The following is a 23,765-nucleotide window of genomic DNA, read 5'->3' as shown; positions in this document are numbered from 1 at the left end:
GACTGACATCATCTGCTGGGTGTTAAAAAATTTCTTGACAACTTATGGGATTTATTTCAGAGTAAGCTACTGCGGGTAAGAGATCTCTGAGAAGTGAAAAAGCTTATGGTAAACTCAATTCGTTTGTCCCTATGGTGTGAACATTCTTATTGTTTTCATCCTCTGGAGGTTTCAGGCAAGGATGATGATGTACTGAATTTGGTACCCTTCAAAGCTATGCAGTAGTAATTCCTGAAAGGGACTCTCAACTATATTGATCAGTAAGGGCTTCTGTTTAAGTCAAGTTCTAGGTCAGCTTGTGTTTGATAGAGTAGGCATGTGCCTGCCTTTGCATCCCCAGCTCCTATTAACAGCCAAGGATAAAGCCGTGTCTTCTCTCCTGCTATCCAGCAGATGGTGCAGTATGCTAGGAAAATGCTTTTTTGTTTTGTGTGTGTGTGTGTGGGGGGGGGGGGAGGGAGATGAAAATAAAATACAAACAAAGGAATAAACTCATTAACTGCATTTGCTACTTCTTTACCATATATTTTCTTCTAAAAGGGTACTAGTAAAATTTAACATTATTCCCCACAAAATGAAGCATACACTTTAAGAACTTCAAGTGTTATGGATTTAAAATATTTAGCAGCCTAATTTATTGGTATTTAAACTGTTCATTGGCCCTCGTCCTCATTAAATGGAGTGTATGTTTACTGCAGTAACAATATATTTTGCTCCCATGAGGGAACAGCTGATAAACTGCTGCTGTCTTCTTAAATGGACAATGATCATCGTTCTCATTTTCCCTTCCCATCCCTCCATCAGCTTCACTTCTTTTCTGCCTTTCAAGGCATTAAGCAAGGGCTACAGCATTCCCATCCCAGAGTCATAATCCAACAGGCTGAACACACACTGGCTAATGCCAGTCATTTCAGCTTGAATAAAACAATACACCGGGAACAAATGGATTTTGCTGTTCAAAGGCAAAAGAGATAGGTTTGGTTTACACAATATTGCTAGCTCTTGCCCCAAGGGGCTAAATATAGCATGGGGTTTCTAGGCAATCATGCAGGAAAATGCTTGAAAATAAATTAGAAAAATCTAAAACACAAATAGATATTCATTAGTAACCAAAATAGCTTAAACAGAAGTATCAAAATTATTGAATCAATCTAAACTCATCTTAATATTAATATTATTCCACCATCAATATACAGTTATCCCTCCACATTTGCTAGGGTAAGGAACACAGTGGAAAAACTGCATATACAAAATTGCATAGTTTTTGCTTGCATATTGTGTGACTCTAAGCTTACTCTCTGGTGGAATGTGGTAATTGAGTCACACTGGAGGACCTAGAGAGAACATTTTAATCAAATTTCTAATAATCAAATCCACAAAAGCCAAAACGGTAAATGTTGAGGCCCTATTGCATATCTATTAATTAATTCATATTTATTATTGATTATATATGGAGGACTAATTATGTATTAATTAATAGACATTATGCAATTAATATTCTATACATGAATAGATTCAAAGATCTATAGACTGATGATCTAATATATTAGTAGGTTACAATGATAGAAGATTAGAATAACTTTGACTAGTTTGGCTTCACTCATGCAACCGTCTTAGGCACATTCAAACAACTTCTTGGTTTCCAGTTCTGTTTCTGCTATGAACCATCGCAAAGTCTAAGATCGATGGGAGAGGCCCTGCTCTCAGTCCCACAATCCTCACAAATGTGAGGTGGTGGAGAGGAGATACAGGGCCTTCTCAGTGGTGGTCCCTCACCTTTGGAACTCTCTACCCAGTGACATTAGATTGCCCCCCTCCCTCTTATCCTTTAGACTGAAACTCAAAACCTGGCTATGGGACCAAGCATTTGAACAATAGAGGCAGCAATTTAGAATGAGACCCAATTTGTGTGAATGACAATGGACTGACCTGGACTATGATTTCAAACCTGTATGATCTAAACAATGTTTTAGTAATTTTAAAGCATTAATGAATTGTTTTAAATGCTTTTATCATTTATTACTGTTGTTGGCATTGAATGAATGCCTATCGTGAAGCTGCCCTTCAGGGGTGAGATGGACAGGATACAAATGTGTGAAATAAATAAATATATATATAAATAAATAATATTTTCATATAGTAGGTTAAGATTACCTCTCTCTGTGAGATGTTTCCTGAGTATTCTACTCGACAACAAAGAGTGCATCTATGCTGTATCATTAATACAGTTTGACAGCACTTTTACTCCCATGGCTGAATGCTACAGAATCATAGGGATTGTAGTTTTACAAGATCTTTAGTTTTCTTTGCCACAGAGTGCTGGTGCCTCACCAACCACAGCTCTCAGGATTCCATAACATTGAGCCATTGCCATTAAATGCTGTCAAATGATATGAATTATACAATGTAGAGGCATCCAAAGGCATTCAAAGTTTTCATTAATATGTTCACTACCACCTGAAATTCTATGGGTGATAGTGCAAGATACAGCTTTCTCAGTTATGGTGAATACATTGTGGAACAGACTCCGAAGAAGCCCTTTCATTACTCATCTCACAATGAAGATGAAGAATTGGATTGTGTTCACTGAAATCTACTGGTATATTTGCCAACATTCTTGGGCTATTTTCCTCTAGTTTTATATTGTAGTTGTCCAGGTTTTTATGTTTGATTTTTATTGTTGGCCTCTGTAGATTCAGATAAAAATGCAGCATAGAAATGTTTAAATAAATAACAAATATTGCCACAGAACCGGCCTTCCTGAATGTAAGCTTTTACCATAGATGGCAGTCATGAAAGCTATGTTATATATAATGTATACCAATACATTTAGTTGCCATAGCACCCTCCAAATTATTCTGGGAAAGAATGAATGGTGCAGTAGTAAGAATTCTCTGCTAGTGATCTTTCAATCTATAATTCTTAGGGAAGGGAAGAAGAAATCACTGTTAGACTAACTTAATCCTAATGCTATCCTAGTTCATATTTTATAATAGCTAGTACAAAGCCCCAATAAAACATCAAACATGTTGCAATAATCAGCATTCTGGAATTTGATTTTCAGGAGGGGAGCAACTGATATTGACTCTTTCAAGTCAAATTTGCTATAAACCTTTCATGAGGAAGCAACTGTTTTAGACACAACCTTTCTTCCCTTGTCCTACACTGAGCAAAAGAAAAATGTGCAGCCAAATAATGACCACTTCTGACTCTTATTGGGCAAGGAAGTGAGCTCAGCTAGTTGTATGACGCATAAGCAACATTCAGATGTCTATCCTTGGGCAACGGCGGCACAAAGGTAATAAATCATGCATTTCCAAGAATTACCAACTGTATTTTATCACAGTAGTCTTCTTATCATGCAGTGGTAGATATTTTACATTTGCGCGGAGGATGCATGTTAGAACATCTTTCCCAGGGTGATTCCTGCTTACCAATATGCACACAAATCCTTAGGAATTCCATCACACCATGCTGTTTTCAAAGAAATGTTACTTCTGCCCACATCAGCATTTAGCAAATTAACACCATCAGCAGTATTTCAACTGCCAATGAAAACTAAATAAATTATTAGTGGCTGTTGTTACAGTTTTAGGCTGGATAAAGGACCTTTCCCCCTTGTGGTTTGTACAAATTAATAAGCTGGGACACCTTTTTGGGAAAACTAGTTAGAGCGATAGTGAATTCTCTCAAGCTGTGTGTTATGCTATTATTCACAGCAGCAGTCAGTGCGAGCAGTCATTTTGCAACAACAACAACAACAGCAACAAAATTCAAATACCTCTTACAATCAGGTCTGCAGCAGCCGATAGCTTGTCCACACTCGTTTGCACCATGCAGACGTATTTTCCAGCGTGATTCAGCTGGATGCTTCTGATCATCAAATCACCAGCTGAATCCTGCTGATAAAGTAGGGAAAAGTGGTTACAATTACTTTTTAATGAGCTCTAAACATCATTATCACATGAAGGACACTGTGGCTAATGGATTCATTTTACATCAGCTGACAAAAACATTTGTAAGGCAAGCCATGGTCTATTTAAACTACGTGAGCTTTCCTCAAAGATAAGAGCCGAACGTAGGGTTGGCCCTCAGTAAGCGATGCAAGGAACTTCAGGTCAGTTAAACAGTTTACCTCAACTGTCGCTTAACAAAAAGGCTTCTGCCATGCTCCAGACCCAATTTATAGCCTTCATTGGTATTCAGATGTCTTCATTCTGCTTACTGCTGTTTAATCATCAAAGACCAGCCCAAATTAAGAAGCATCTGCAATACTTTCCCCAGCTTAGTGCTCCAGCCAGCGTTTTGACTGTCCACAGTTTTTGCATTTAAAGGTCACAAGGACAACACTCTGGGAGGAAATTTTGCATCACCTAGCATGAAACAACGATAATTTGTTTTTTCCAAATGCCAAACACTCATGTCTGATCAGTAATTGCACGGAACTAATTATGGGTCTCTGTGACCATGTACAGCCAAAAATATTTTCTTGCTGTCTGCCAGGCATAGTGTTTACAAGTTGAATATAATTACACTTGCAAATCTTCTAATGGAAGAATATATATATATATATATATATATATATATATATATATATAGTGGGGGATTTTGTGGCACAGTTTGGTGTAATTGTGAAGAACAGCTGTTGCGACTGTTGCTATACCCCTGTAGGGTGAAATCTTTTATGATTTATTATCTTCTACAGGTTTTAATCTTCTAATACCAATCTGAGAACAAGGGATGGAAGCATACAACAAACACTTCCCTCTTCTCTGTAGGATGAAACCAGTATGGTCCAATGAATACAGCACTTATGGGACAGCTGGTTCAGGTAACATCTGCACCATACGATCATTTTTGGACATATTGCTAGCTCTTTATCTCAGCTCCTCATTTCAACATGGTGGATGACTTGTTTATAGTGGCACTTTGAGGGCAAACAAAATACAGATGGTAATGCACTTTGCAACCCAAAAGAGCTTTATAAATAGCCATCACTAACAGTGATTACTTAAGCCTTGTAGAAGCTTGTTTTATCATAATCAACTGGGTTTTTTTTTAATCTGGGAAATACAGCCATGGCAGAGTCAAGACAGAAGATACAATGCAGGATTCTGACGGAAAGCCTTTAAACTAAAAAATATTGAACATGAGTTGAAGTTTTTATGTTTGGAATCTACATGTGCTCTTAATAAGCTGCAACCCAACTTGAAATTTTTCAACCAGAGGTGAGCAAGCTACTATGTAGATCCCTGACCCAAAAGACTCCATTTTGTTTTTCCTTATACAAGTGGGCTTGATTCTGTCATTATACAAGTTGGATCACCTCACAAGCCAGGAATTTTTTTAAAAAAATCTAAACGAATAAAAATGGGAGATGACTATTCAGCCAATGCCAGTTTTGATTTGTTTCAATAAAAAGGCCTTTTTTGTTTCTGTGAAACTGATAGTAAGTGCTGAGAGTAAAAAAAATGTCCATCTGTGATTTAAATTAAGTATTTAAATGAAAATATCTATCTATCTCCTTTTGCAAGGTACTGAAAACAAGCTGTGTTCCAGCCATGTCCTAAGTACAGGTACATGCAGCTTAATATCATATGGAAACAAACAGAAAGAAAGAATAGCAAAGTAGATGTAGGATTAATCTGAACCAGACTCAGTTCAAATGTAATACTAAACATAGGACTAGGAGCAAGAGCTTGCTTCTTAGTCAGCATGACAATGAGTGGGAGCTCAGAAATTTTTATATCTCGTTTCAAACCAGAGTCCCTTATTATACTTGAACTAGAGGGAAATTTGATTAGTTTAAACCAGGGGTCCTCAAACTTTTTAAACAGAGGGCCAGGTTAGAGTCCCTCAAACTATTGGAGGGCCAATTATAATTTGAAAAAAAGAAAGAAAGAATGAATTCCTATGCACACTGCACATATCTTATTTGCAGTGTAAAAAAACACTTTAAAACAATAGAATAATTAGTATTTCAGAGAAGTGTGGGCCTGCTTTTGGCTGATGAGATAGGGTTGTTGTTGTTGTTGTTGTTGTTCAGACAGGGTGACCCCGAGCGAGGGCCGGGTGAATGACCTTGAAGGACTGTATCTGGCCCCTGGGCCTTAGTTTGAGCACCCCTGGTTTAAACTATCGATGCTTACTAACAAAAATATAGGATCACTGATCCCATCTCCATTGCCACTTAATGGAACAAACAGATTTCCTGATATTGAAATTAGTCTGAAGCTAATACGGGAGAATATGTCTTCAGACTCTTCTCTCGTTGGTTCAAGATAACCAGAGTTCTGTCAAGTTAAAAATGTAACAAGAAACACGGACTCGTTTAAAGCAAGGATGAAAATCTTGTGAAAATAGCATTAAATTGTAGTATGTATGAAAAGGACCTGATCTGTTTTCTGTTTAACCCTTCTTCCCACCCCCCCAAAAAAGCATTCTGCAACGTTATGTGGCATTAAACTTTGTTGCATAGCTTGCAATATACCACAGCAGCTGCTTGGCTTTCTCATGGAAATGAACACATGGCTGAAACTGTATGTGTCAGACAAACTTTAGTACAGGCCAAGGTCAAACCCTTATTACACAGGCTAGCTACAGTACACACTTTGCAAGGCTATGGGTTAATTTGTATTTTATGATAGGAATGGTAACATGAAAGATTTTGAAAACAGGTATCTAAACTGAGTTGCCTAAACAACTATGCATTGCCATTAAAGAGCAATCTTACTTAGTTATGCACAAGACTTCAGTATTCCTATTCAAAGAATAGCTTTCTGTGTGTCATTTGGGATCTCACAGAGTATTAGTAGGCCAGTGGTATCTGCTCAAATTTGGTTACAGGATCCCCCATGGAGACCAAAATCTGTGGATGGCCAAGTACCATTCTATACAAGTGTTATAAAAGTGATGTCTCTTATATAAAATGGCAAAATCAAGGCTTGCTATTTAGAATTTTTGTTGAATATTTTCTTGATATGGATGTTTGAATGCGGAGTGCCAACTTATGTCCTAAATATATCCATTCTTTAAGATATAGAAATAGTGGGAATCTGCCTATAAAACATCATTCATGCCTTCATGCTCAATTATAAAAACTCTTAAAAGTTGACAGGACAGACAACATGTTCTGAATCTGTAACTATTACTAAAAGACTATTTTGCTAAATTTCCATTTTGCTCATCCTAATTCTTAGCACTCATAGGGAATAGCCTTGTGGGATTACTAATATCAATACTTACCCCTCCAACTCTTTCAAAGTGATCCCCATCTCTTTCAAAGTCTATCAGGTGTCCATTAAATGACCAAGTAAACATAATATCTAGCGGATGATCATGAGATACCTGGCAAGGAAGAAGAATACTCTCACCAGCAGTGACATCCATGCTGGTAGGTGCCACCATAAACCGTGTTGGATCTGTAAACAAGGACACAAAAGCCAATAATTAAAAAGTCATCTGGTTAAAACATAGGATATAATGGCTCACAACAGTTCTTTGGGTCACACAGCACCACCCTGGATCCCAAACTGGGAAAAAGATAGGATAGAAATTAAATTAATAATTATGTATATAATAGATTACAATGTTACACATCTTATTGGGTTGTGAGGATGGGTCAACATAACCTCCTAAAATCAAATTAAAACATGCAATGGTTCCAATATGAATAGTTTTGTATACTTTAATTTGTTATAACAGCAAGTTCCACCGCAAAGTGTTTGATTTTTACACTGTCTACTAAAAGGAGAAATCAATGAAATTGATATTTTGGAAAGTCCAAGGGTGGTTTTCCATTGGTAGTGAAATTAAGCTTTAGTAATTTACAACTGTTCATTTCAATTTAATTAAATAATGTTGGTACAAACAGAAATTGAAATGCAAATAGTTATTTCAGTTCCTATAATCTGTGCCTATACATATAGCAGTGAAAAAGGCAACATATACAGTGGTATTTTCGAGATGAATGCCTTTAAATTTTATTGTTTCTTGTGTGAGAATCAATTAGGGAATTAAACTCTCTCCCCCTGAAGTGAACTGGATCTAGAAATAATTTACTTAGGTTGGTTCTTACCATAATAAGTGTTTTTAACAAGGGAGTTTTATAAGAATTATGGGATATATGGAATATGCTGAGAAAGTGGTACATCTACCCACCAAAGAGTTAAATATAGCCAAGAAAAGAGCATTTCAGAAGTACAAGAGTTTATATTTCAATGCTACTGAAAGGCCCGTAGCCAGGATTTTGATTGGGGGGGGGGGGCTGAGTTTAATTTGGGGGGAGGGGTTAAGTTTGATTGGGGGGGGGGGGCTCATGATCTACCCTAGCAAATCTTTTGTATCATTGTCCCAATACCCCCATGCATATGGGATATATTGAGCATGGTGATCAGATCATGATATGAAGCCCCTCAAGCCCCTCAGTCCCCGGCTACGGGCCTGGCTACTGATAACAGAGTGAAGTCCAAAGAGAAAGCTTTAGGCCAACCAGTTTTCTTATTGTATCACCCATATATATATATATATAATATATATATATATAGTTATTCATGAATACCCTCGTTCACAAAACTCCTAATGTTATATTGGTGTTATAATAAATCTTCACATTCTTCATCGTCATCTGCAAGCCAGGGGCATATGTTGCCATTTAGCAAAACAACGGCCCATTGATATAAATGATGGATTACCACAAAGCAGAAAACGTCACATGTCTACGCCAAAAAAATCTAAAACAGACTATATTGTCACAGGTTTCACCACAAAAAGTGCTGGGAATTCATTCACTTGGAGTATTCATTAATTTTATTCATTTCAAACATTTCTACCTTGCCATCAGACAAATAGTCAAGGAAACATGAAGTTGACAATAAGTTAATTAGGTGTCAAGTGGAATAATACCTTACTAACAAAGAACTGTTTTTTTAAGTAGTTTAATTGTTCATTTCTCATTTGTGTCTCCAATGGCAGCTCTACAATGAGTTCTCCCTCCTGCATTGTGAAGTATTACTTGTCTCTTGGGTTGGTGTTCTTATGACTGAAAATCCTTCCATTCTCCGCTAGGAACAGTCAATGGTGTGTAATGGAAGGGAAGATACAGCATAATTACATGAAGATATGATTCAAATTTGTTGGTACATTCCACAAGGGGATATCTGACACATTCTCAGAGCCAACACACATTTTTGATAAGAGATAAAGGAGCTACCAACAACTACCTGAATATCTGAATTCCTCAGTCCCTGTTTCTCAAGTTTTTTCTACCTTAGTTCAAAATAACCATTTCTAGATCTGAAGTAGTTTGATAAACTTGTGCCATTTCTGAATATTCCCCTTCTCTGATCTTCACATTAATAATAAGCGCCACTTGTTTCAGTGTTATCTCTTTTGAACTGAATGTTCTGCATAATTTCAGATAAAACGGGGACCTTTCCCTCTCAGAAGGGCTGCCCAAGCACTGGAGCAATTTGCCTGTCTGAACCAATCCTATGAAAGGCTAAAAGCTGCTTACAGATCATTTACGTAGTTTCACTGTATTTACAAATGAACAGCAGTAAGCAGAAGAGAGACGGAACTCAGGTGGAGAGATGCTTCCTTATCAGGTCTTCATTCAAACTAGAGAAAGTTTTAAGGGCAAGCCTTCCGATGAATTCCAGGTGATTCACAGTAACCTCTTCATAATTTGCTGTGTCGCTTTGGGAGAGTAAATTAATTGCAATGTTCCTCAGTTTCTCCAGAAGCCCAAGGAATCAGCATTTGTCTGCCTGACACCACTTAATGAGGTGCAGTTAGAAAACATGAATAAAGTAGTAAGCTTCTTTAATGAATACACCCCCCCCTCCGAAAAATAGTGTAGGTTGGCCTCACAATAGAGAAATTCAGAATTCAATGTTCTGCACAACTGTTTGTCCTATTGAAATGGATAATAGACCCAGTTCTTTTGTCGTTAGGGACTGAGTTTGGTCCTTGATCATCATCACTGTCTCACACATTCCAACAGATCACAGGGAGTTACAGCGTTAGAGACCTTTCCTTCCTTCCTTCCTTCCTTCCTTCCTTCCTTCCTTCCTTCCTTCCTTCCTTCCTTCCTCTGATGAATATAGGCTGTCCTTACTGCCCAGGTATTTTTCTTGTCAATTTACATTATTGGCATGAACTTCCAAAACCCATTGCAGATGATATGATACAGGCTAGGAAAATATATCACACATCTATTGTCTCAGTTTCTCATAATGACTTGGTCAGGCAGGGAAATCCTGCCCTTCAAACTTTAAGTGGGAGACAAGGGCAGTTTTAAAAAAAATGAAGATTGGCGGTAGCTCTTGTTGTTCACTGCCATTAAGTCAACTTTGATTTATTGAGATCCTATGAATGAGAAACCTCCAAGTTATCTTATCCTTACCTCCAAGTTACCCTATACAGCAGCTTCCTTGATGGAGTCTATTTATCTGGAATGCCATCTTCCTGTTTTCATACTGTTTTCTATCTTACCATTATTGACTTTTTTTAGTGAGTCTTCTCATAATATATCCAGAGTACATCAAGTTTCAGTTTAGCCAACCTGGCTTCTAAGGGGATCTCGGAATTAATTTTCTCCAGGACCTACTGACTTCTGTTTTAAGCAGTCCACTCTTCTTTGGCATCACATTTCAAATGATGTGATTTTCTTCTTTTCAGCTTTCTTCACAGTCCAGTTTCATAATAATATATAGAAATTGGAAATGCAATAACATTGACAATCACGTCAATTCCGACTTTAGTATTCATGATACCTCTCTAGTCTGCCTTGGTCAGGCCACACCTGGAATAGTGTGTCCTATTCTGGGCACCACAACTGAAGGGAGATGTTGACAAGCTGGAATATGTCCAAAGGAGGGTGACTAAAATGATCCAAGGTCTGGAGAACAAGCAGTTTAAAAAGCTGGGCATGTTTAGCCTGCAGAAGAGAAGGCTGAGAGGAGACATGATGGCCATGTATAAATATGTGAGGGGAAGTCATAGCGAGGAGGGAGCAAGCTTGTTTTCTACTGCCCTGAAGACTAGGACATGGAATGTATTTCTTAATTAAGACACCTCTCTTATGAGTTAGAACACTGATAATTAGGGCAATTTATGGGCACTCATTGGGGCTGGGGCTTTAGTTCTTGCTTGTTCGTCTTTCAGTTTTTCTCTCCACTCAAAAATATTAGCACAAATGTCGTTATACATTTACCTGTACCTTTATGTGACCATGGCTGAAAGGGAATTATACCAGTAAAACAACCCAAACACTCAAATAATAATAATAATAATAATAATAATAATAATAATAATAAGTCCACAACAGACAAGATCATTCTGCTGGTGATGTATTGGTGAATAATGCATGCAGATCCCAGTAAGGTGGCCTTCTGCAGCTGACAGATGGTAATTTTGTCAGTGCTGATTGTGTTTAAGTGCAGGCCAAGGTCTTCAGGCACTGTACCTAGTGTGCCGATCACCACTGGGACCACCTTGACTGGCTTGTGTCAGAGTCTTTGCAGTTCAATCTTTAAATCCTCATATCGTGTCAGCTTTTCCGGTTGTTTCTCTTCAATCGTGCTATTGCCCGGGATTGCAACATCGATGATCCATACTTTGTTTTTTAACACAATTGTGAGGTCAGGAGTATTGTGCTCCAAAACTCTTGTCAGTCTGAATTCGGAAGTCCCAGAGTATTATTATAATTATTTTCCATATTTATATCCCACCATTCTCAACCCCAATGGGACTCAGAGCGGCACACATAGAGGCACAATTAAATGTCAAACATTACGTACAATACATATCCAGCAAATAAAAATAGACATTAAACATCCATTAAAACATAACAACATTAAAATTATTAAAATCACATAGTACAATAACAAAGAAATCATATGTCCTTTTCAGGATCCAGTCCTAAACCAGGGAAACCAATCAAAGTAGAACTTCCATATCTAGTTTCGACTTCTTTCGTTAACAATTGGATGTGATAAAAAAAAAACTTTTATGAATGTGTTTTGAACATGCCATCCATTTGAACTTGAACAAATGCCCAATGTCTGCAAAGGCGTCAATTTTTAAAACCCATTAATGTTTTGTTGAAGCCAGGCGGGGATATAGTTTGACACATTGCATTTCTATGAATGGCTGAAACGACCTGATGAAAAATGACACCCGAGTGTAACTCTGATGAAACTTTTTCTAGCCATATTCATCATGAGCTTAAGCCTTCTGCAAAGCAATTTACAAATCACCCCCAAGGAGAAAGCTTACCAATCTGTTTTCAAGGACTTGAAAAAGTGAAAAGATCTATTTAATGACCTTACAGTAGCAGCAAAGGAAAAGTGCAGCGGAGAAGCCAAATAAGGGTGGCCAAGTGTGCCTGAGTATTAAAAAGCCATGTGGCAATCAGACATATGAGAGTTTCAATGTGAGGATCCATAGTGAGAAATGTCTATTTAATTATAGAGTCACTTTCACTGAACCCAAGATTGTTTTGGCTACCTTCCATATTCCAAGGCTGGTTAGAAATTTCAATCAAGAAATTATTTGATGAGCTCTCCTGGAAATCATAAATTGGCTCAACACGCCTTGATCATCTACTTAGATAATACTGCAGGCACTAGCCAGACTACACTTGCATAATGTTTTTGTTTTTGAATAGAATCTCAAACTATGAACCAAAGCTAAGCACAAAATAATAGCTCTGTGACACAGACTTAAAGGCTGCAATGCCTCTGACTTCATGGACCGCTATTAGACATTTCACTTACTCCTGAAAAACAACAAAAAAACCTTTTCTACATGCTATCTAGAATTCATTAATTTGATCCTTGAACATGTTGTTAAAATATTGTTTGTTTAAATAAGGCTTCTATAGTTGCTGCCTTGTGTTATGTCCATTTATGTCATGGATGACCCTTTACAAGTTTTTTTCCAGCAAGATGTGTTTGGTAGAGGTCTCCCATTGTCTTCCTCTTGGCCTGATTGACAAAAGATTCTTCAGTGGGTTTCCATGGCTGAATGAGGTTTCAAATCATGTACTTTATGTTGCTGTTGCTCCTGCTGTTCTCTGTGTTAATATTATTATATCTACTCTCTCAGAAGGGATGCAAAGTCTCCAGTGTTTAAACCAACTACACAACATTTTTGATGGAGCCCCCAGTGGCACAATGGGTGAAAGCCTTGTGCCAGTAGGACTGCTGATCAAAAGGTTGGCAGTTTGAATCCAGGGAGTGGAGTAAGTTCCTGTCCATCAGCACCAGCTTCCTGTGCGGGGACATAAGAGAAGCCTCCCACAGGATGGTAAAACATCCAGGCGTCCCCTGGACAATGTTTTTGCAGACAGCCAATTCTCTCACACCAGAAGTGACTTGTAGTTTCTCAGGAACACATACACACACAACATTGTTGATCACAACTCATGTTTATCAATCAAAGAGTTATCAGGAAATCTTGGTCACCCTCCATTCCTTGTCCACCCCTCTCTTGATCCAAAATATTTGAAAGCATATTGGGAGGGTGGGAATACTGACTTCTATTTTAATTCAGGATAGGCCACTATCAAACAATTTAGATAGGACTGTAGGTATGCATTCTCTTGAGAATATACTTCACAATGAGATGTTTAAGGCATTCTACGCATCCAAAGAAATCAAAATACAAACACGAAACTAGCTGTTTTGCTCCTTTCATCTTCACTTGTACATAGACCTTTGCTTCTGTCTCTTAGCAGTCAGAAATCACTACTCTAATGACAGAACAATCAAATATATTTTTCTTCCTCCTTTGTAAGTGGCAACCTGGCAAGTGGGATTGTACAGCCAGCTGTAGTTATATTCTATCATATTGTAATACAAGCATTCCTTGCAGCTGGCAAAGTGGCATCCCATGTGTTCCTAATTATGATGAGGTGCAAAGAATGTTTACAGAACTGTTTACCTTGGGGTACTAAGTTCATTTCAGCCTCTCAAATATTCAGGACTTAAAATGAAAGAAAGTCAAAAACTCCTGGCTAAATTACGGTCTCTTGATTCACCTACTTCTCAGCTTGAATACATTGTTTTCCAAACAATAATAGTCTAGTTAGACAGGAATGGATGGAATTGCAAGTGATCCCAAAGTCAACAATGCTGTGTGTGGTTGAACTATCTTGGAAATCCTTGAACACAGTGTAAAAAATATTGTTTTATAATACTAATCAGGAAGGACTGAATCCTTGATTGTAGAATTAAATGTATTGGATATGCATGTATGAGCTATTTTTAAAAAAATAGATATATCATCACTTAAGAAAATGCCTACCTAGAAAATCACTCTTGCAGAATGCCAGATGCCTCACATTCTAATATCCATGCTGGTAATTCTTTAGTTTTTATTGATAAAGTAAAAATGACATGGCAAGGTGACAGAATAATTAAAATGTACCTTTCATTATCTGTCCAAGAAAGAAATGGACTTAGCAGTGGGCCTGACAATTTTTGTTCTCAAGGAGAATGCTTAGAGCTCTTAACTCTAGGTGTCACTGGAAGATCAGTCGAGTTTTATTCCTGCCTGTCAGCAGTTTCTTGTACTGCAGCTGAATGGAGCAGTGCATCTAAGGAAGCAGAGGCGTTACTGCTCTGCTTGGCAGCAAAAACTGCAATAGGGACTCTGCAGGCTGTGTTTAAAAAACAAAAACAAAAAAAACCCAGATATCTTCTTTTGAGAAGACAGCAGACAAACAGGTTCATTTAGCACACATTCAATTTACCTGCTTCTCTATACTGGGAAATATACATTTTGCGTTTATAGCTTCTGTACCATGGGACTAGTTGACCCACAGTCCTCCTTTATTTCTTTTCCAACATACCTGGGCAATGCCCATGCTGAGATAATGTTTAGTGCATGTTGCTAACATTAATGCTTGATTCAACTACACCTTTAGTCAATGCCTTACATTAGGAGTCTTGAGCTATTCCTAAAGACATTGGAAGAAGGGATATAGGTGATTAGTATACCCAAATCTTTCATTTATCTGGGCAAAGTTGCAAACATTTTGGACACTTGCTAGGACACACACCTCTCATGAGGCTGGTCTTGGTCGTGTTTGCTGTCATTGCTCATTCACCTGCAAAGTGAGAACCTTTAACCAGTAAGAAGATTGAGTCACTTCTTCCACATGCCTTGAATTCTTTCTTTTTTTAATATACCATGTGTAGGAAGAGTGAGGCAAAAATGTATTGGCTGTGTATATTATGGATTCAGAGTAAATTTCTAGGGGAAAGAGAAAGATGAACAGGAAGTAGAGAGGAAGAAAACCTACTCAGGTCATCTTGTCTTGTTGAATGCTTCTTCCTAAAAACAAACAAACCACCAAACCTAGGGTTGAATTTTGCCAATTTATAGATATATTCAAACTTCATAGGTTATTCTTTCCCAGACCCTTCTGCCCTAGTAAGGGTTGATGAAGGCACAGACACTTCTGCTATTATGGCTGTTGTATACAGTTAGCATTAGCAATCCTTTGTACAGGCAGTCCCCAAGTTACAAACATCCGACTTACAAACAACTCATAGTTAAGAATGAGGGTGAGATAACAGGATGTGAGAGAAATTTACCCCTAGGAAGGAAAATTCACTCCTGAAAGAGTTATCATGGGGAAAAGGAGTCTCCACTGAAGTTTTCTCAACAATCCTTGTTTCAAAAATCAATTACAGGGACCAAAAGTGAGGTAAAATCTTCAAAACAGAGGCACAGACAGCAAAATATAATAATAATAATAATAATAATAATAATAATAATAATAATAATAACTTTATTTATACCCCGCCACCATCTCCCCCAACGGGGACTCCGAGCGGCTTACATGGGGCTAAGCCCGAACAACAAATTACAATACAAAAATACAAATTGCAATAAAATAAACAACATAACAATAAAGTATAAAATATCAAAACATATAAACAATATACACAAAACATAGAAACCAAACATAATGACAGAGAGCGGGCCACATGTACATAAAATGATTTAAAAACTCAGGGTGAGATAAAGGGGCAGAACTGTTTGTAAGGGAGAACTCATAGAGAGACAGAGAAATAAATAAACCTGCGTGTGTGTGGTGGGGGGGGGGGGGAGAAGTCCTGGGTCAAGAACGTTGAGGGAGCAATAGCATAAAATGACGTGACTACTCCATGGGGTGTTAACTCTTCCTTGTGCTATTCGAGGCTTATATATTTGTCAGGAGTTACACCTAAAACTGTACCTGTTCCATCTTACATACAAATTCAAGTTAAGAACAAACCTATAGAACCTATCTTGTATTACTTATATTCACTAATTGCTAGTTTGCATTTGGCTGGCATCTATTTACTTGGACTTATATCCCATCTTTCTCCCAGAATGGACTTCTGTTTTGTTCATTTTACCGTAGCCTCTCTCTTCTTCCATCTCCTCTCAAGCAGTGCTTCTTAAACTAAACTTTGGGTCTCGACACTAAATGGGGTCTTCTTATGTTGGGGTCACAAAAGATTAGGCAATAGTAAAAGGTTTCTGAATGCAATCTAGACATTTACACATATCTGTTAGCAACAACATGCAGTGTTTACAGTAGACTCTGCAGAAACTGCTTCAGCTGTACTTCATAAAAAGGAAAATCAGCCCATTTAGCAAGGCTTGCAAATGCTAATTTATTATCAGTAAATATTTGGTTTATATACCTATTTTATATGTCTATATACCTGGGGCTGCATAAAAAAATTGTTGGGTACAAAGGGGTCATGAAGAGGGAAAGTTTAAGAAGCCCTGCTTTCTTCTCTCTTCCCAAACTACCTTCCATTAGGTCATGCATGTACCTATGTACACTTACATTAGTAAGTAAAGCTTGGGTGAACTGAATTATAGCCCACCTCATGGTTCCAGGCTTTAAAGGGGTGAACTTCATAGTTCCTTTTTCTTGAAAAAGAAGCCAACATTGAAAGAAAGTGGTATGCATCTACAATGCAGAGGTAATGCTGTTTGACACTATGTTAATGACTATGGGAAAATGGTAGTTTTGCATGGTTTTTAGACTTCTCTGCCAAATAGTGCTAGTTCCTTACTGAACTCCCAAAATTCTACTGCATTGAGTCATGGCAGTCAAAGTAATGTCAAATTACATTAAATTTAAGTATAGATGCACCCGGGGTTTCATTCTGTTTGGCCATGTCTACTAGGTTTCTTTTCTCGCAAAAGCGCTTCTTACCAAAGTTAAGAGTTGGAGTGGGTGACATTTGCTATCAGTATGAATGTTGCAGTTGTCACAAAGCTGTAATGAATTTTTTAGAATTACAAGCCACCCAGCTGCATAAGTCTGCGAGTAACAAATTATCCAATTTGAAAACAAAAACCACCCTGCTTTTATATTGATTGTGTGTCTATTAAGATGCATTGTTTAGAATAAGCAGCTCTTCATTGTCTTATTTGCTTGTTGTAGATCATGCAGTGTCGTGTTCTGTCATGTTAATCTAGAATACATGACACAGTGGGACACTATCTGCTGTGGACTGAAACCAAGCACCAGAAAATAAATCACTGCCTGACAGTCAGAAAGCAGATGCCTTATTTTTTTTTTAAACTCAGACTTCAAATGGAATGAAAAGAGCTGCCGAATGTGGAGAAAGAGTGAATGGATAGGCAAAAACATAAAAAGAAAACAAACTGGGCAACTTTAGAGACCATCAAAGATCCAAAAGTGAAGTTACTGCAGTGTTTTTAAAAAATGAAACATACCAAATAACAATTTCTATCAAGGTTGGACCTGCCTCTGGGTTTGTTGCCTTAGTATGCAATGCTGAGAATTTTGATTTATTTCAATTTCCCCTAATTAATTGTCCTAACTAGAGTACAACCACTGAACCATTAAAGCAGAGGTTGACTTATCAACTTCCCATTGATTTAATAGATCTCCTCTAGCTGGGACTGACACTTAGATTTAGACCATAATTACTGCAATCATTTTCACAGATTGGTATTTAATTAATATACCTACAATGTATTTGGGGCATAACAATAAGACAGGTAAACACTTTTTAAACTAGGGTATCTCTCACAACCAACCAACCATTGTGTACAGTGAAACCCCATTACTTGCAATGAGGTCACTATTATAACTTGATACAACAACAACAACAATACAATACAAACTTGATACAACAACAACAACAACAACAACAACAACACACTAAGCATCAGATTTATTATTTCAATTGCATTAGATTATTTCCCCTCTCTCTTAAACTCCCACCCCAAAGCTTTCAGTCTTAAACGCCATTGGGATGCTTTTGTGCTTGGATGGTAATCTCTGCTTCTCCTAACCTCCTAAGAGTTTTGGACCTGCAAAAATGTTCTTAAGGGTGGAATTATAGAAGGAAGTCTAACTTTATCTGTGGAAAAAGCTTTCTGTAACATAATACGCATGCCTGATTAGATAAAAGGCTGATTAGATAAAAGGCTGATTAGATAAAAGGCATTATGTCTCAACTATGGCCATCCAGATGTTTCAGGTAGGATACAAAAAGCAATCCATCCAGAACAATGGTAGTGCCTAGGTTTGCTTTCAGTAAAAATAACCTTTGTCAGGTTATTCAAAACCACTAAACTCTGTTCTAAACATTTCCTATTGGAATCAGCATTTCTGACATATTGGAAAGGATGCTGGTTGATATTTTAGTACAGAAGCAAAAAAAAGTTCAAGGATTGAAAGAATGTAGTAAAAAATACAGTTATTTAAACAGTGTATTATAGATGGGAAATAATAAATTATATTCTAGCACAATATGTTCAATTAGAAATGCTTAACACCACTGTAACATTTGACAGTTTCATGATAACAATAAAATAAAATAGCTAGAGGCTTTGCAGATGCCTCTTCCTCCGTCTTCTTGCAACCCTATCAATTCCCCCTTGTTAAAGAATTTTGTGCCGCTATCAAATATGTTGTTAATAGAAGCTAACAGAATGGCTAAAAATGGTTATAACTTCCAAATATGCTCTAATAAGGTACTGTAATATCTGTATGGCTACAGGTAATAATAGCAAGTCCATGTTAATTGTCAGGTGGGTAGAGCGAGGGAATGAAGGCCTGTCTCAGCAAATGGATGGGAAAAGACATTCTTCTGGATTATGCAAGCTTTTGGAATTAAATATATAGAGAAACTTTTCAACCACACATATGGAAAGACAGAGCTATAACCATAGGGGGAAGGATTTGACATTGACAAAGTACCTTCCTTTTCAGCGATTATTTTAGCAGCACCTGCAAAAATAGGTTTGTCTGTTCATTCCCGTTGTCCTCTGTAGACTTACGATCTTCTCTCTGATTATTCTTTTACCCTCAGAAGGACTTAGCAACATTGCCATATGATACAGTAGTATTATGATAATCAGAAACTGGCTGGAATCACTCCAAGAAACTACTGCACTCGTCATGAATGATAACTTGCCCCAAATGGTCAAATCTGATTGGCTACATAATGCTGTGATGTTATCCTAGTCTCTATTTGAAAACTTATTGTATACCATTTTGTGGCCCATCCAAGAAGACTTTACCAAAATTCAGAGGCAAGTCACTAAAAGCCACTAAAGTAAGCAAAACATGTTCGCTTTAAATTCATTTTCATTGTTTACTACTGGAACCTGTCGTTTTTAATGGCTTTTCCTTCTTTGATGGTGAAATTTAGAGAGCAGTGAACTGTGCCTTGTCCAGAAGCATAATGTCTGAACCCTAGAATTTGAGGATGTAAAGATGGTAGTGCATGCACTGGACTTCTGCAATGCACTATACATTGGGCTACCTGTATACCAAGTTCAGAAACTCCCATTAGTGGGTTGTTGTAGGTTTTTTGGGCTGTATGGCCATGTTCTAGAAGCATTCTCTCCTGACATTTCGCCTGCATCTGTGGCAGGCATCCTTATAGGTTGCACTACTATCTTTACATTCCCCAATTCTAGGATTCAGACATTATGCTTCTGAACAAGGTACAGTTCACTGTTCTCTTGTTGCTGAAATTCACATTGCTAAATTAGTTTTCATTAGTTCAAAACATAGCAGCCAGGTTGGTTATGGGAACATCTAGAAGTGAGCATATTATACCCATATTAAAGTCACTCCACTGGTTGCCAAATAGTTTTTGGGCAAAGTACAAGGGACCCTGATCTGCTTCTACACCAACCTAGTGGTCAGTGTAGATGGTGCCACTGTGTCAAATGAAAAATACTGAACTGAATAAATTGGTACAGTATGACCAGAGAATACAGAAGAAAAGGTAGTGGCAAAATAGATACTACTTCTGAGTAGCATCTACCCAATAGTTACTACTTCAGAGTAGCATCTATTTTTACTTATTTCCTCAAACACAGGAGGGTCAAAGCAATGTTGTATTCTGTGCAATTTTATATGACAGGAAATGGAGAAGGAAAAGTACTGTGCTGTGTGGAAATAGCTTGCATTGCATTGTAAGATGGCAATGATTGAACCTTAAAGGGTCCCACAATTTTTCAAAGACCAGATATTATTTCTTCTGTATCCGATTAACTTTCTCTGCAAGAGAGTGATCATTTTTGTAATGACAGTAGATTATTCCTTCTTGAAGAGATGGATATTGGCTAACTTCAATCAATAGTCTGTAAAGGATGACACCTTGAATTCACTGGGTTATCCATAAAGCCTGTTACGGACACTGCTGTGTTTTCTCATCATGCCAGTTTCATTTAAGACAACCCTGAAATGATGAGGGCCCTGTTTTGCTGCTAAATACAGAGCGACATAGAACAGTAAAACGGTATGCTTTGTTTTTATAGGATAATCAGGCAGCAGTGCAGTTGCTATAAAAAAGGAAATAAAAGTTTTGTCAAATGACAGATTTTATTGTCATTTCCAGACCACATCTCATATGATTCTTTTTGTTACATTTCTATGGAGCAAGCTTGATTTAATAAGACTGCAGTGAATTCTACAAAATAGCAGTTCAAACAAAGTATTGTTTCACTATTGTATACAGAAGGAAAAAATAAACACTGTATTTTATCTAGAGGTGATAGGCTTTCATTTATTTAGCCTTTAGGATGCTCTCTATAAGCATCCTTTCCAGTCACTCTCTGATGCCGATCCATTTTCAAATGTGCTGCAGGTTAAAATTAACTACCATTTATTATCCAGTATACAAAGAGTATATACAGTGTTGGTGTCTGTGGGAATGAAGGTCTTTCCTATTTGCTGGAAGCCACTGAAAACAATGCTATCATATCAAGGAACTGATAGTTTTAAGTCTGCCCTACAACCTAAATATTTACAACTGAAATAGTTTTTCAACTTTTAATAACTGGAAAATAACTTCAGAATGAATAATTTATCTTTTAAAAGACATACATTTGACTAGTAGGGTTACTGAAGATAGTTGAACACAGTTGCATTCAGATCTGTTGATGTGTTTTGTTGTCAAGTTGATTCTAACATATGGCAACTCTATGAATGTGAGGCTTCCCACAGCTTTGGTCATCAACAGTCATAGCTAAGGTGTTGCAAACTCAGGGCTGTCCAGATGTTGAGACATCTTTTTGAAAATAGAGCACTCCACAGCTGGGCGAACCTGTCTCTTTTGCTTTTCACAACATCTGAATGTTCGATCCAAAGGTTCATTTGGTTCTAGTTTTACATTAGTTTGTGAACTTTTAGTGAAAATCTGCACGTGTTTTGGTAACACATTTCTCCCAATACACACTTTTCTCCTAATACAGACTTTTTGGCAGAGATTTCCTCATGCATGCTTTTCACTTATGATTTTATGTATTTGCATATATCACATTATGGGGAATGTGGAGGAGGATGCAGCTGAGTTTGTTTATAAAGCAAGGAACTGCCAATTACGCCAGTTCTTCTAAAATGAAAACCAAATTACTTTCTCTCCCATGCCTATTCCACAAGGGAGAGAAAGTGCCATTCAACCTTCTCCGAGAATAGCTTAAAAGCCACTATTTCCCAGTTTTGGCTATGATGGGAGAATTAAATTTATCGATCTAGGCTTTATCTCAGGTCAACAACTGTGGTCCTGGCTTGGAGAGTTTAAGTGCATGCTGTATGCAAACCTGCATAGCTAGGTTTGTGAAATGCCTAATTCAAAACAGAAAACTCCTTCCAAACTTTATTTAATTACTCTTGTTTCATAACAAGAGTATTTAATTACTCTTGTTTCATAACAAGAAGAAGGTTAATGTCAAGTATATAGACAAAAATATATAAAAGGAGCTTTTACCCTCCACATTTGCTGGGTTAGGAGTCCAAGAACACTGCAAAAATGGAAAAAACTGCAAATAAAAAAAAAACACACTCTTCCTTTTAACCAATAAAAGACCTCTCTAGTAGTCTCCAGGTTCTCTGGTTCTATTTTATGGTCAATCTCTTAGAGATTCCTAGAGAAACCATTTTAATCAAATCCTTGACTAAATTCACAAAAGTGAAACCTGCATATATGGAGGGTTAACTGTATATCATTGAAATACTGACTTGCCTCATTCTAAATACACAGTCCTCAAGTTACAAACATCTGACTCCTAGTTAAGAATGGGGGTGAGACAACAGGAAGTGAGAGGAAATCTACACAGGAGGGAAATTCATTCCTGACTTATTATGGGGAAAAGGTGTCTCCACTGAAGCTTTATCACCAATACTTGTTTCCACAACTCAAAATTTTCAAAATTCAACTGTCACAGGGAGAGAAAGTGAAATGAAATCTTTAGAACAGGGGTACACACAGTAAAACAAACCTTACAGGGATGTTAACCCTTCTCTATGGTATCCAAAACTAAAAAAACAACAACCTGGAATTCCACTTTAAATATGTACCTGTTTGGACTTATATGCACATCTAACTTAAGAGCAAGACTACAGAACCTATCTTGTTCGTAACCTGGGAACTGCCTGTACAGATATTTTTTAAAAAATATATTAAATCATTTAAAAAGAGTTTCTAAAAAATGTTAGGGAGAGTGAAATTTCATTTTAAGGTCAAAGCATCACATGGAAAAGATACAGCTTTAACTGCCCATCAATGGGAAGAGGTACTTAATGTACACACATGCAGATTTCTTATCTCTCTCTTCACCCAATTGTTAATTCAAGCTCTGTTTAATATGATAATGATTTGAATAAATGAATGCTTGTGGAGAGTTCTAATTGCTTTCCGATTCTGCTTCCCTGCACTTTCCCATTCTATCTGTTGAAATGTCATGTAGCCCCCCCCCCCCCATCCTGATTAGTTCCAGGTTTTCAGGCATATGTAGAAGAGCCCAGATAAGACCCTGTCTTATGGGTTGTTGGATGCAATGGGGCCTTTGCTGAAACTCTAATATTCCAGCCAGGCTTTTAGAACTGACATTCAAGCTGTTAAGGACTTTGTATGTGAAAAATGGTACTTTGGATTGAGCTTGGAAGCCAAGTGGAACCCAATGCAGCTACAGCATGATTAACAATATGTGGTCTCCACAGTACAAAGTACAATCCATATCAGGCCACCATATTTTAAACTTCCTCTAACTTGGAAACACTTTTCAAGGACATCCTCACATAGAGCACATTGCAGTACATTACTTGGCTCTGCTTCTTGGCCCAAATAGGCAGTAACTGAGGGAAGCACTGCTAGCTGTCGATTTGAACATAGCTGCTTCTGCCAGAAAGCATTTGGTGCTGCTTTACAGACAGGTTTTTGTTAATCTGAGTTATAACTGCAGTGACTGAATTTGGA

General features: G+C 37.5%; 1 protein-coding gene and 1 long non-coding RNA gene across 11 annotated transcripts in view; one reads left to right on the top strand and one right to left on the bottom strand.

The window, feature by feature from the left end:
- The window catches only part of LOC132769389 (contactin-4), a 643,374-nt gene that overhangs the window by 20,827 nt on the left and 598,782 nt on the right, over positions 1-23,765 (bottom strand). For 7 of the 10 annotated variants that reach the window (XM_060766318.2, XM_060766317.2, XM_060766316.2 and 4 more), the window contains 2 exons: positions 7,246-7,421; positions 3,782-3,902 (listed from right to left, as the gene is read on the bottom strand). In XM_060766318.2, coding sequence (XP_060622301.2) covers positions 3,782-3,902; positions 7,246-7,421 — 297 coding nt within the window. The remainder of the gene's footprint in view (positions 1-3,781; positions 3,903-7,245; positions 7,422-23,765) is intronic. The other 3 variants (XM_060766321.2, XM_060766322.2, XM_060766323.2) reach the window with 3 other exon arrangements.
- LOC137096028 (uncharacterized) overlaps positions 1-23,765 on the top strand; it is an 89,503-nt gene that overhangs the window by 22,381 nt on the left and 43,357 nt on the right. The window lies entirely within an intron of this gene.

This window comes from Anolis sagrei, chromosome 2 (assembly GCF_037176765.1).
Source record: "Anolis sagrei isolate rAnoSag1 chromosome 2, rAnoSag1.mat, whole genome shotgun sequence".
In the NCBI taxonomy this organism is placed as follows: domain Eukaryota; kingdom Metazoa; phylum Chordata; class Lepidosauria; order Squamata; family Dactyloidae; genus Anolis; species Anolis sagrei.
The sequence above is the reverse complement of the archived record's forward strand: the minus strand, read 5'-3'. Positions and strand labels throughout refer to the sequence as shown.